The following is a 14,477-nucleotide window of genomic DNA, read 5'->3' as shown; positions in this document are numbered from 1 at the left end:
GAGGCAAGGAATGCATGGATGGGATAGACTCTGCAAGGGAGGGGCCAAGCTTGGTTTGTTTCCGGCTGGGGGTCCAAGAGGACATCGAGCTGAGCCAGAGTCATGCATCAGGAACGAGCCAAGCTCGGCCCTTTAAGGGCTCACCCATTTCTCCTAAATTATAGAATTTATCAAAGCCATGGGTGCTCAATGTATGCCCTCTTAAGGCCAGTTGAGACAGACATCTATGCCCTATTTGCACTGAAAATTATTCTCTTAGACATGGAAAGTTGAATTACTAAGTTTTTTTTGTGTTGAAGTTGACAGCACGGTTTTAACTTTGTGCCAGCCTGCAATGTTTGTGTGTTTTTTCGAGCCTGTGTGTATATGTATGTTTGTATCTGCACAGGAATTAGTAAAGAGCTGATCCTCAAATGGAAAGATCTGTTTGAGTCAAGAAACTCTTCATCCAGCGGCTTATTCTCAAAAGAGTTCACACTGTTGGTCTTTGTTTCTTCAGCTCCTTCAAGATCTCCCAAGCTAGAGGTGAAAGCCATCGGCAGGTCACACGCTGAGCTGGCTTGGGAACCAGTGCCAGTCGAGGAGCGAAACGGCTTCCTCACCAGCTACACACTGTTTTGGACAGACGCCAATAACAAAATATTCTGTAAGTCCTGTTTCATGCCTGCGGATGATTTTAATGTGGAAGAATGTATTACTCACAGCATCACTAAGATTCACCGATGCAGCCCCTGTTCTTCTCTCTATAAGCGGCAATTTTTTGAGCAATGAGCAACCTATCATCCTTAGAAAGAAGGAGATGTTTCTAAAAATATCATATGACACAATTCTCCAATCAGAGGTCTGTGCTTCAACATCCAGTGCGGCTGGAGCTTGAAAGGTGATGGCAGAGTTGAGGGACAGTGAACTTCCTAGTGTACTAGAAGACTGCCACATAGGACAGCTGCAACTCTTTCATTGAACTTATGGTAACGGGGAACATGGGTGTCAGTAACATAGTTGTTTGTCTCTTTTTCCTATTTTCAAGCATTCCTGCTTTCTGTGTTCATGTAAAAACTGAAATTGATGTCAGTGTAATTAATGATTTTGAAATTACAAAAGGGAGGAGGAGGATGGTGCACATTTCATAGTCAGGGTAAAACTCACGATGCAGATGACTGCTATCATTAGAGTTGCTGTTTCCATGGGCAGCACCACCCATAGGCATCAGTATATTGGTAAGTTTTACTTTCAGTATCCATTTGAGTTGGAATACGGTTGTTCTTCAATTGAAGGAGAGCAAATTTTACTGAAGTCCGGGATTTCCCACCTGAACGACTTATGCCTAAAATGCCCCTTGTTGTCTGTTACTTGAAACTTTTGTTTCCGTTTTACCCTGAAAGTTTATCTTGCCTTCAAAGTGCACCCGTGAAGGTGTCCTGGTCTAATGGTTTAGCTCTTTCTTTTCACCCTAGGGTCCGTTTTGGGGGCCTCCTCAAGAAGCTTTATTCTGGTGGACCTGGTGGGATCGAGCACCTACAAAGTGCATCTGATGAGTTCGACCAGCGCCGGAAGCACCAATGGGACTGTCTTGACTTTGCAAACCACTCAAATGGGTGAGTGCCAGGTCAAATCGATCATGTTCCCTGGGAGGGCTTTCGGCAAAGTATGGAAAAATTGCAGGGAGGAGAGAGAAGAAAGGCAACTAGGGTGTGGGGTTTATAATCCAAAACAATACAAGACTCCAGATGTAGGCTTGAGCACGTGCAGTTTATTCCAGAGAGAAAAGGACTCCAACCACGAGTTATAGGTTGAGGACCCGACTCCCCCACAGACTTCAAGCCTTAAAAACTCCTAAACATAATACAGAATACTATGACATTAAAGATCCCACCTACCAGAGCCCGGTACATGCCAGACAGGGGCTTGAGAGAGGTGAGGGAAGAGAGGGATGATGAAGAAGGTGGACACCCTAAGAAAGTGTGTGTCTGTGGGGGCCAGATAGATAAGTGTCCAATCCAAACACCTACTTTATCCTAGATGAATGAGATGAATGGGTGGCTGCTGAATTCCAAATGAAGGACCACTATATTGTTGTCTTGAGTAGCTTTAAGGACAGCAATGAAATCTGTGCACTGAAGTCCGAGTAATTACTGCACAAGCCAAAGGGCAGCTTGGCAGCAAGACAATGGGTAGTTTCCCCGGACGACCCCTGTAGAGGAGTCATATTGACTCTTTAAGACTCAAGTGTACCTCCTGTAACAATGAGTGGTAAAATATCGCTTTGCTTGGCCTAAAACTTATGCCATGGAGAAATGTGAGAAGAGGGCTGAAGAAGAGTATGTGTAAGTTAGTTAAAATGCCCAAGATCTGAGAAGAGAGATGCAAAATGTTCAGCTGAGAGGAAGGATTAACAGATGTGCAAGGTCATGAGAAAAGAACGCTGATATAGTGAGCAAGGTGTTGAGGGTTAGACTGTAATGAGGAGGTGAGATCTCGAAGATTGGTGGGTTTTACAAGCATATTTGTGGATGTTAGGGCTTGTTTATAAGATTCAAGTTGTTGTGTAGTAAGGTTTTTATTTCATTTATGAAGCGGTGCACACATTGACTCTTTTAATGCTTGGATAGATGTAGTGATTCAAGGATCAAGATGACGGGGGCAAGGGTGACATTACAAAGATGTTGCTGTAAGTCAAATGCAGATTTTCCACAGGTTTTAATGAGAAGAAAAGCATGATTTAATAGGCTAATAGTTTGCAATAATGCTTTATTGCTCCTCACACAGCAGAAACATGAATAACTTAGAATTAGAACATTAATAAAAGTCTAGAACATAGAACATGCATATAAACTGAACACTGGCAGCCATCTTCCTTCTTTAAAGGCGGCAAACAAAACAAAGTCCCATTTTCATGAACTGCAAAACACCAATCCATAAATCCATTCTCCATTGCTCCTCAATCCCATATCTTCATTCCCCGTCTAAATTCTGACCTATATAAGAAAAAACAATAGGTCAAAAGGGTAGGGTAAAACATGGGAGGGATAATATTAGCCTCCGTGCCTTTAATAAAATCATGATTTTCTTCCCATTAAAACTGTGGAAAATATGCATTTTATGGCAAGGTCCAGAGGCCAATATTATGCATGTTCAAAGCCCATCTAAAACAGTCTGCAAAACATTTTCCACAAGTTTAAAGTAGAACTTCTTAAACGTTGTATCAGTAGACCAATATGCCGCCTTCAAAATACCACTTAAGCTTGATCCCCTCATAAAAGCTGTACTAGCCATTGTCCCTCTAAACGAATGAGCACCAAAAACACTTACATCAACACCTGACTTCTTCATCACCTCCTTAACCCACCTCGCTAAAGTAGGAGCCGAAACCGCTCTAAACGGCTTCCTAAAAGAAATCAGAAGATGCAAATAACCACATTTTCTCAAACCTACTGTTCTCCTTTCATACTCCTTTAAACAATGAACCACACACACATTACTATGTCCCTCCATATTCGGGTAAAAAAATGTCCTTGACATAGTCTTAGTCCTTCTCCTCAACTCAAAACATACACCTCCTGGCTGATAACTCTGTGAAGACACCTCCAAAGCCCTAATGTCTGACACTCTTCTAAAAGAAACCAAACACAAAAGCACTGCTAACTTCCAAGACAACATTTTTTAACTTAAACCGGAATTGGAACCCCAACTATCCAATTCCTTCAAAACAACTGAGACATCCCAAAGGAAGGCATACTTAGCCTTAGGAGGCACCTCCAAGTGGTACTCTTAACTACTCTTTTAACCAAAGCATGCTGTCCAACTGGCACCCCTTCAACTAACACATGACCAGCAGAAATTGCTTACCTGCTCAAATTCATCGAGCTGTATGCAAAACCCCTTTTAAACAAATTCGACAAATAATTCACAACCTACACTACAACCACTGAAAAGGGATCCAAATCACTCTTAACACACCAATCACACCACCTTCGCCATGCCGTCCTATAGACCTTGGTTGTTCCCGGAGCCCAGTAACCATTGATGAGCTCTGAAGTCTCCATTGATTGTCCAGACACCTGCCATACACTCCTGAAATCAGACACCCCAAAAGTCTCAATTGCCCCAATATCGCTAGATTGTGAACATTCCCCAGAGCATCCAACAATACCTCTGGGAAACTCAGAATCAACATAGGATCTTCCACAAACAGGCTCACTACATCCGGGAACCAAACCTGTGCTTGTCAAAATGGCACAATTAACACCATATCTGCCTTCTCCCTCCTCACCTTCAATAACACGCTCTGAATCATAGAGAAAGGAGGAAAAGCATACAGCCTCCCCATTCCCCACTCCTACAAGAAGGGATCTGTCCCTTTGGCTTCCGGATCCGGTCTCCAACTGTAAAACTCCTTCAACTGAGTATTCAACCTGTCTGCAAACAAATCCACCTGCAGTGGACCCACTTCTCCTGTAACCTCAGAAACACATCCCTGTTCAACTTCCAATTGCTCACATCCATCAGATACCTTGAATTCCAGTCTGCCTCCACATTGCTCTTCCCTGGAATATACTGCACCTGGACCATTATCTCCATGTCCATGCAAAAGCTCCAAAATTCCTTCGCTTACTCCGCTAGTCACCTTGAACAAAGACCTCCCAATTTGTTGACATAACAGACTGCCGAAACGTTGTCCATCTCCAACAAAACGCAACATTTCGCTTGCCCCTTTAGAAAACTCTTGATCACAAAAGACCCTGCTAGGAGCTCCAGACAATTTATATGCAATTTGTTCTCCTCCAGGGACCAAAAACCTCCAGTTGTTATCGCACCACAACTCGCTCCCTAACCATGCATACTCGCATCTGACTCTATCACCATCTCTGGTCTCTCCCCAAAAATTGCTCAACCATTTCAAGCTTCCAGGCTCATCAACCACCACTCCAACTCCTCCCAAGTCTCCTGATTCAAACTCACTCTCTGAGAATACTTCGCTCCCTGTCTCAAGTGATACACCTTCAATCTTTGTAATGCTCTGTAATTAAGAGGCGCTGCAAAATCGCCTAAATTGACGCTGATAGCAGACCAAGCAACCTTGCTAGCTGACACATAGTTATCCATTCTGCCTCCTTTACTCTCTTCACCACTCTATGAATATTCTTTACCTTGTCCATAGGCAATTTCAACACACATTCCAAGGTTTAAATCTGGAAACCTAAAAATGTAATCCCCTGTGTTGGCCCCACACACGATGTCTCCCTGTTCACCACGAAACCCAAGTCCTCCAAAACCTTCACTGCAAACTATGTTTGCTCCAAAGCCAAACACCTCTTTTCTGCCATAATCAGGATATCGTCCAGGTGCACTATCAACTGAATACCCCTGGACCTCAACCAACCCACAACTGGTCTCATCACCTTCGTAAAACACCACGGAGCCGATGTCAGACCACATGGGAGACTCTTGAGTCTCCACTGCTTGCCGTTCCACCTGAATTGGAGATAACCCCTGTGCTCAACCGACACTGGGAACATCAGATATGCATCCTTCAGATCCAACTGTGTCATCCAATCCCCTTCTCTTAATATATCTCTCATCATGTGTATTTATTTATTTATTTATTTATTTGAAAGGTTTTATATAGCGCTGGCTAGACCCGAAGGTATCAGAGCGCTTTACATGAGTATATGCCCCCCACTTTGAAATTATTGTAACAACCACACTTGTAGAGGAGGAATCACATGCCACCACACTGTGGCTTTTCTTTTTCGCCTTTATTGTGACCCCTTTAGCCTTTAAAGCTGTCCTTTCTTCCTGAACATTACGTTCAGAGCCTTTATCTTTTTTTCTTGTTTCATCATTATTTTTCTTTTCCGTTCTTCTAACATATCCCTTTTTTGACCCACTTGCCACAACTTTCACCTCCTCAATGGACCAGTATACTTCCTCTTCTACAGGCTTTTTCCTGTTACCTTGCTCAATTAATCTCTTCTCCACAGTACTCTCAATTTTCTTGTCTAAGGAAACAGAAAATCCCCCAAACATTTTATCCATATTCTGTTTAAATTTCTCATCAAATCCAGATTCCTCATTCTGCTCCATTGTAAATAGCTTTACCTTACACCTCCTCACAAAATAAAACTATCTTTTATTTTATTTCCTTCTAACTAAAGACTCTCTTATTATCCTGAACACCTTTCTCTTCTTTTGTCCCTCATAAAAAACACTCCTACCAACTCTCCGATTGACCTCTGACTGAACTTGACAGCCTGTCACTCGGTCAATTAATTCCCAAAATATGGCATACCTGTGAACAATTAAAACTGTATTTTCACTTCCCAATTCAACAAAATGTCCACCTTACGCTACGTTACGCGTATGGAGGCTGAAATTGAACAATCGTCAATTACCTCGAATGCTCTCCTCCCGCTGAGAATTCTGTGCGATTCAAACAACAAAGGCACGCGAGCCAGACACATGAATTAAAACGCTCGCCCCACTTGCGTGCCTACAGGCGATATCCTGAACATCCAGCGAGCCGCCAGCCGCTTAACCCTTATTCCCCAGCATGCGCAGCCTGAACCGAAAAAAACAACGGTACGCCTGCTTCTTCTTAAAAGCATAATGTCTCCAAAGCATTACAGGAACACGAGAGCCACTAACTAAAATACATATCCAACGAGAAACCCTTCAAAACAAATAAAATATTCCTTTAACCCCTTTGCTGCTAGGCCTTTTCACCCCTGTGCTAAGCCTTTTTTTGGCTATTTGGGGTAGTGCGCGCTTAGGCCCCTGTAACTTTTTGACCACATAAGGTATCCACGCCAAATTTGCGTCCTTTTCTTCCAACATCATGGGAATTCTAAAGATACCCAGGGTTTGTGGATTCCCTTGGAGGGGTTCCAGAAATTAGCCAAAATACAGCAAAACTTTGGGTTTTTTCAGAAAAATGGGAAAAACGGGCTACAAATGCAGGCATCTGGGGTTTTCCCTGCAAATGTTATCAAAAAAGGGTTTGTGGGGCTAAAATCACCATTATCGCAGCTTATAGGAAATTACAGTCTTTTGTCAGAAAACTAACATTTTTTACAAAGTTTTGGCATTTTTCTGGGACATAGCCTATTTTTGCTATTTTTAGTGCTTTCAACCTCCTTCCAGTTAATGGTAAAAACGAGTATGAAAGCATGTATGGATCCTGGAAAGCTACACATTTTTGAAAATTAGATAAAGTTCTGAATTCAGAAAGGGGTCATTTGTGTATATCCATCAAGGTTTCTTTATAGAAACTAACAGTTAAATATTGGAAAAATTGAAAATTAGTTGAAAAAAACAGCCTTTTGTGTCAACATTTTCACCTGTAACTTCTTGTAATTATGACAGCTCTTTGAAAGCAATATACTGATACCTCCGCTGGACCTTCCTGTTGTGGGGATATATAGGACTTGTAGGTTCACCAAGAACCAGACTAACCCAAAGTCAAAAATTGAGTAGCAATTTGCAATGGCTTTTTATCATGTACCGGGTATATAGCAATTATTGTGTGAAAATGTATACATTGAAAAATCGGTATGAAAGACACCAATGTATTTCTGAAATGGGTACAAATTATAGAGTTTAGAAACAGTACATATTTGCACATTTTCAAAATTGGGAATACTCATACTAGCATGAGAATTATTGGTCATTTTTCAAAGTGACTTCTTTTTTACACAATGTCTTTCATTTGGAAGGCAGAAATGCATCACAACTCAATAGGTAATAACAGTTGCTTTAAAAATCTGAATTACCCTAAGTCTCCTGATAAAAATGGTACCTCACTTGTGTGGGTAGGCATAGTGTCCACGACCGGAAAGGGATCAAAACCTAACGTGAACACACCACATTTTCACAATGAAAATGTACCCCTTTTTTGCGAAGTGTGTAGCTGTCCTTTTTTAACCCTAGCTCTGCCGGCACCTAGGGAAACCTAGCAAACCTATACATTTTTTAAAACTAGACACCCAGGGGAATCCAGGATGGGGTGACCTGACTGCTTGCCACCAGGTTCTGTTACCCAGAATCCCTTGCAAACCTAAGCAATTGTCAAAAAAAGTCACATTTTCCCCACATTTCTGTGATGGAAAGTGTTGGAATCTGCGTGGATCCACACATTTCTACCCACCCTGCGTTTCCCAAAGTCTTACAAAAACAACGGTACCTCACTTGTGTGGGTCGGCCTAGTGCCCGCGATAGGAAACGGCGCAAAATGCAATGTGGTCACACCTCAATCTCGCAGTGAAAAATGTCAATTTTTTGGCATAGGGCCTAGCTGTAGTTTTAGTACCCTACCTCTGCCCGCACCTAGGGAAACCTAGCAAATCTATACATTTATGAAAAGTAGACACCCAGGGAAATCCAGGATGGGGTGACTTGACTGCCTCCCACACGGTTCTGTTACCCAGAATGCCTTGCAAACCTACAAAAATGTTTAAACAAATACATTTTCCCTACATTTCTGTGGTGGAAAGTACTGGAATCTGTGGGGATCCACAAATTTCCTTCCAGCCCGCGTGCGACAAGGAACGGCGCAAAATGCAACGTGGTCACACCTTAATTTAACAGTCAAAAATGACTCTTTTTTTGCAAAGTGCATAGCGGTACTTTTTGAACCCTAGCTCTGCCGGCACCTAGGGAAACCTAGCACACCTATACATTTTTTAAAACAAGACACCCAGGGGAATCTAGGATGGGGTGACTTGACTGCCTCCCACCAGGTTCTGTTACCTGCGTGTATCAACAAATTTCCACTCACCCCGCGTTCCCCAAAGTCTTCCGAGGAAAATGGTACCTCACTTGTTTGGTTCGGCCTAGTGCCTGCGACAGGAAACGAAGCAAAACGCAACGTGGTCACACCTCAATTTCGCAGTGAAAAATGACCCTTTTTTGCCAAGTGCCTAGCTGTAGTTTTTTAACCCTAGCTCTGCCAGCACCTAAGGAAACCTAGTAAACCTATACATTTTTTAAAACTAGACACCCAGGGAAATCCAGGATGGGGTGACTTGACTGCCTCCCACCAGATTCTGTTACCCAGAAACCCTTGCAAACCTAAAACACCTCAATTTCACAGTGAAAAAATGACCCTTTTTTTGCAAAGTGCCTAGCTGTAGTTTTTGAACCCTAGCTCTGCTGGCACCTAGGGAAACTAGCATACCTATACATTTCTGAAAACTAGATACCCAGGGGAATTCAGGATGGGGTGACTTGACTGCCTGCCACCAGGTTCTGTTACCCAGAATCCCTTGCAAACCTTAAAAATTGTCAAAAAAGTCAAATTTTCCCCACATTTTTGTGGTGGAAAGTGTTAGGATCTCCGTGGATCCACACATTTCTACCCACCCTGCGTTTCCCAAAGTCATACAAGAAAAACAGTACCTCACTTGTCTGGGTCGGCCTAGTGCCCGGGACAGGAAACGGCGCAAAACGCAACGTGGTCACACCTCAATCTCGCAGTGAAAAATGACCCTTTTTTGGCAAAGGACCTAGCTGTAGTTTTTGTACCCTACCTCTGCCCGCACCTAGGGAAACCTAGCAAACCTATAAATTTTTGAAAACTAGATACCCAGGGGAATCCAGGATGGGGTGACTTGACTGCCTGCCGCCAGGTTCTGTTACCCAGAATCCCTTCCAAACCTAAATAATTGTCAAAAAAGTCACATTATCCCCACATTTCTGTGGTGGAAAGTGTTGGAATCTCCGTGGATCCACACATTTCTACCCACCCTGCGTTCCCCAAAGTCTTACAAAACAAACGGTACCTCACTTGTGTGGCTCGGCCTAGTGCCTGCGACAGGAAACGGCGCAAAATGCAACGTGGTCACACCTCAATTTCGCAGTGAAAAATGACAATTTTTTTGCAAAGTGCCTAGCTGTAGTTTTTTAACCCATTGCTCTGCCGGCACAAAGCGAAACCTAGCAAACCTATACATTTTTGAGAAATAGATACCTAGGGGAATCCAGGATGGGGTGACACGACTGCCTCCCACCAAGTTCTGTTACCCAGAATTCCTTGCACACCTAATAGATTGTCAAAAAAACACATTTTCCCCACATTTCTGTGGTGGAAAGTTCTGGAATCTGCGTGGATCCACAAATTTCCACCCACCCGCGTTGCCCAAAGTCTTCAGAGGAAAATGGTATCTCACTTGTTTGGTTCGGCCTAGTGCCTGCGACAGGAAACGGCGCAAAACGCAACGTGGTCACACCTCAATTTCGCAGTAAAAAATGACCCTTTTTTGCCAAGTGCCTAGCTGTACTTTTTGAACCCTAACTCTGCCGGCACCTAGGGAAACCTAGTAAACCTATACATTTTTGAAAACTAGACACCCAGGGAAATCCAGGATGGTGTGACTTGACTGCCTCCCACCAGGTTCTGTTACCCAGAAACCCTTGAAAACCTACAAAATTGTTAAACATTTCCCCCACATTTCTGTGGTGGAACGTTCTGGAATATGCGTGTATCCACAAATTTCCTTCCACACATTTTTGTGTGGGAAAATGTGGCATCACCGTGCTCACACACATTTACTGCCACCCAGCGTTCCTCCAGATCTCCTGATAAAAATGGTGCCTCACTTGTGTGGGAGGCGCAAGTATCCGTGACAGGTAAGGGCCCCAAACTTAGTGAGGCGACATCAAAATTGCCTATCTCAGAACCACCTGCTTTTGCAAGGGGGTCACCTGGGTTTTTGGCCCTGTGCTCGGCGGCCATCTAGGGAAACCTACCAAGCCCACACATTTCTGAAAACTAGACACCCGGGGGCTTCCAAGGAAGTGTGGCTTGCGTGGATCCCCCAATATTCCCTTACCCTGAATCCCTTGCAAACCTCAATTTTAGCTGAATAAATCAGGTTTTTCACACATTTTCGTGTGGGAAAGTGTGGCATCACTGGGCTCACACAAATTTCCTACCACCCAGTGTTCCCCCGGGTGTCCCAATAAAAATGCTGCCTCACTTGTGTGGGATGCCCACGTACCTGCGACAGGCAAGGGCCCAAAACATTTTTTGATAGGCAATGTTGATGTTGCCTCAAAACGTTTTGTGCCCTTGCATGTCGCGGGCACTTGGGCCTCCCACACAAGTGCTACTGCCCCCATCTGCCCCCCAGAGGGGGTCAAAAAGACTAAATTGTGCCAATTTACATTGGGGGGAGCAAAGGCACTTGCCCAAGGGGCCGCTCCCCCCTCCCTGGTGTCAAGTGGGTGGATCCCTGCTTGGGGATTGCCCTCCTGTAACAATCCCCAAGCAGGGATCCACTGGGGAGATTCTCCCCTTTCCAACGATACCTCTCCCGTCTTTCTACGTGCTCAGGGGGCTGAGATGGCCCCCTGAGCACGTATAAATGGAAACTGAAATGAGCATCTTGGCTCATTTCAGTTTCGGTTTCACTGAAATGACGTCAGCGAGACGTGCGCGCTGATCGTCATTTCAGGAAAACCAGGGAAGGGCCTCGAGGCTTTGGGGGAGATAAGGGAATCTCTCTGGTGCCCGCACCAGAGGGATTTTAAGGGGTGGGTGTCATGACGAGCTGAGCTCGTCATGAACACACGAGCACTGTGTGCCATGACGAGCTCAGCTCATCATCAGCAGGGAAGGGGTTAACTTTCCATAAAATATTTAAGATTTACATTTTGAGGGTGGCCGAGTAAGACGTACTTTTGCCGAGCTCCGGCAGAAAGCGCCATCCAACAATTAATCAGGCGACCGCAGGCCCATAGAATATCTGCTTTTACTCCCTGAGGGCTGAGGAGTGCTCCGTTAGTGCCAGAAACCGAATTGAAGGTCCCTATCGACTGCTGTCAGCCGAATAACGGAACGAGCTGGTGAGCGCGATCCCACCCAAATTGGCGCCGAGGAAGAGCTGAATCGGACCGGGGCACCTTCAGCACGGAGCGAGGCAGTGAGGTTTCGGCCGCACGGGGACTAGCATCGGGAGGTGTATCGACCTCCGTCCCCCTCCAGGACTAACCGCTGTTGCACCGTGCAAGGCACTTTTGAGTGGGTCCCTGAGACCTGGAACACTGTTGAGGGCCGAGAACCCCTCTCCCTCCCCCTCCAGCAGTGCGCCTGTAGATTGCTGGAGACCCGGGACGTGGGGTACCTGTGGAAGACACCTGCGGGACCTTGGCGTGCCCGCCGACCATGAGTGCTCCGTGAGGCGAGGGGGCACTGTTCTGACAGAGGTAAATGCCTAGGAGATGAGGAGCCCTGGGCGCTGATACACTGCGACGCCGCATCCACACGGGTGCTCGAGACACAGAGGTGGCGTCAGAATGCCTGAGTTCTGAAGCGGGCTGGGGAACGGTCTCGGGAGGTACGTCGACCTCTGCACCGTCCCGCAACAGACACCGGTATGCCAAAAGGGCTGACATGCTGATAACTTAGGCAGCACTCCTGACTTTGAGGTAGCGCGCCAGCGACGTGGGACCTGGCCCCCCTCTCCCCTCTTCTGTGAGGTGCCACCCCAGGAGACTGCTGGAGACCTGGATCACCAGAGGCCGGTATCAGACGATGAGGGCCTGCGGCAGGCTCAGTGACCCCTGGGCGAGCAAAAAACCAGAGGGGGCGTTGTCCTGCCTGGTGGTGCTGGACTGCAAACCAATGGAGGTGCGGTGGGAGCAAGGCCTGGAGTAACTGCAAGCGGACCATGGGGGCTGGCCGGTCATAATTGAAGCGCCTTCACTGTACCGCAGGCGAGAGGCCTGGAGTAGCTACAGACTTGGGCTCCTTGTAGCCCTTCTTTTCTATTTCCTTCTCATTCTTCTGGCCTTTTTCTTTATCTGTCTAGTCTCCTTTTTTCTTGACACAGAGATCTCTTTTCTTTGGTCCACCACTGTTGGGGGAGGCTTCTTCTCAGAGAACTTTGGGAACGCTACAAGAGTTGGAACTTGTGGCATAATTTGGGTTTTGGAGGGCAATAGACCTCCACCACCCTAAGGCTCATCCTCGAGTGACTGGCAGGGGATGCAACATCGGGAGGGGTTGAGATTGTTTTTTTTTTCAACAGTTCTTACTGTTTGGCTTGTTTTATTTTGTTATGTTTCATTGCACAGCAGTCACACACTCACAACAGCGTATGCTATCACCTACTTCCCCCACTCGGGGCATAACATAACCATCCATGCGCATGGGTCCAGTGATTGACCCTGGGTGCCCCGGGAATGAGCTGTAGACTGGCCCCTGTGCTGTACAACTCACCTGGAATGTGAACGACCTGGGGGATAGAATTAAGAGAGGGTTGGTGTCCTCATACGTAAAGCGGGTTCACCCAGACGTGGTCCTACTACAGGAGATCCACCTTAGGGGCACAAAATGTGGGTTTCTGTCGAGGGGAGCCTACACAGTCCTAGCGCTTTCAGGATACACCTCTGGTTCTCTGGGTGTAGCTATTCTAATCAAAAAGTCCCCCCTACAAGGTAACACATGGACGGACCCCAGGGAACATAGGTGGGAGTGACAGGTACATGGGTTAGACAGAAGGTCACTATTGTGTAGGTTTATGCCCCTCCAAAGCTACAGGCAAGGACTCTCCATGGGGTGACTGATATCTTACTGGAGACACCGGGTACGTTGCATATTATAGGAGGTGATTTTAACAATGTGACGGCCATTCCTAAGGACCGTTCCGGGGACCACGCTGACCCACCCCCGAATACACAGCTGCCTCGACTAACAGGCGCACCCTTGGTTTGGTGGGCGTATGGCAACAATTACATCCAGACATAAGACAGTACTCGTACTATTCTGGGGCGCACAGGGTTCAAGCACGACTGGACTACGTATTTCTCCCAAGAGGTGTTTTCGGAAACATCTACGAGGGAGGAGGGAGGCCCTGGGTGGGACAAGGGAATTGGAGGCTATCAGCCTGGGATCTGCAGAACAAAGAGGTGTTACAGGGACTCCAAGCCGACACAAAAGTTATTTTGCCAAAAATCTGGGTTCGGTATAGTCAGGCATTATATTTTGGGTGGCCTAAAAGACGGTGCTCCACAATAGGGCCCGAATACCTCTGGAAAAGCGGAAGGCACAAGAGGAGCTAGCCACTCTGGAAACTCAAATTCTGGGGCTAGAACAGTGCCACCTCGCAGGCAAAGACCTACAGGTCCTCCGACATCTGACACGCAACAGCACTACAGGGCCCTGGCTACAGAGGAGGCTAAAACACAGGAACAGGTGACCCTTCATAGGCTATACGTTGTGGGGGATAAGTCTGGCAAGCTATTGGCTTGGCTTAGCAGCAAGGAAGTGGGAGCCCGTGGGTGGAAAAAGTAGTAGATCACCAGGGGGAGATGCAGACGGGAGACGCACAAATAGTACAGCCTGCTATTTCCAGAATTTTTATCAGGCCCTGGAGCTGGGTACTCCGTCGAAGATTTTAACATACCTGGACACTATCCAGACCCGAGCCTGGATGATGATGAGAGGGAATGGTGGAATCGGACATAACAGTATACAAACT

General features: G+C 45.9%; 1 protein-coding gene across 2 annotated transcripts in view; it reads left to right on the top strand.

Annotated features, from left to right (window-relative positions):
- CSF3R (colony stimulating factor 3 receptor) overlaps nt 1-14,477 on the top strand; it is a 202,822-nt gene that overhangs the window by 177,700 nt on the left and 10,645 nt on the right. For both annotated transcript variants that reach the window (XM_078681208.1, XM_078681207.1), the window contains exons 12-13: nt 500-646; nt 1,455-1,595. In XM_078681208.1, coding sequence (XP_078537334.1) covers nt 500-646; nt 1,455-1,595 — 288 coding nt within the window. The remainder of the gene's footprint in view (nt 1-499; nt 647-1,454; nt 1,596-14,477) is intronic.

The sequence above is a fragment of the Lissotriton helveticus genome, chromosome 3_1, assembly GCF_964261635.1.
Source record: "Lissotriton helveticus chromosome 3_1, aLisHel1.1, whole genome shotgun sequence".
Taxonomy (NCBI): Eukaryota; Metazoa; Chordata; class Amphibia; order Caudata; family Salamandridae; genus Lissotriton; species Lissotriton helveticus.
Note: the sequence above shows the minus strand (reverse complement) of the source record. Positions and strands in the feature narration are given on the sequence as shown.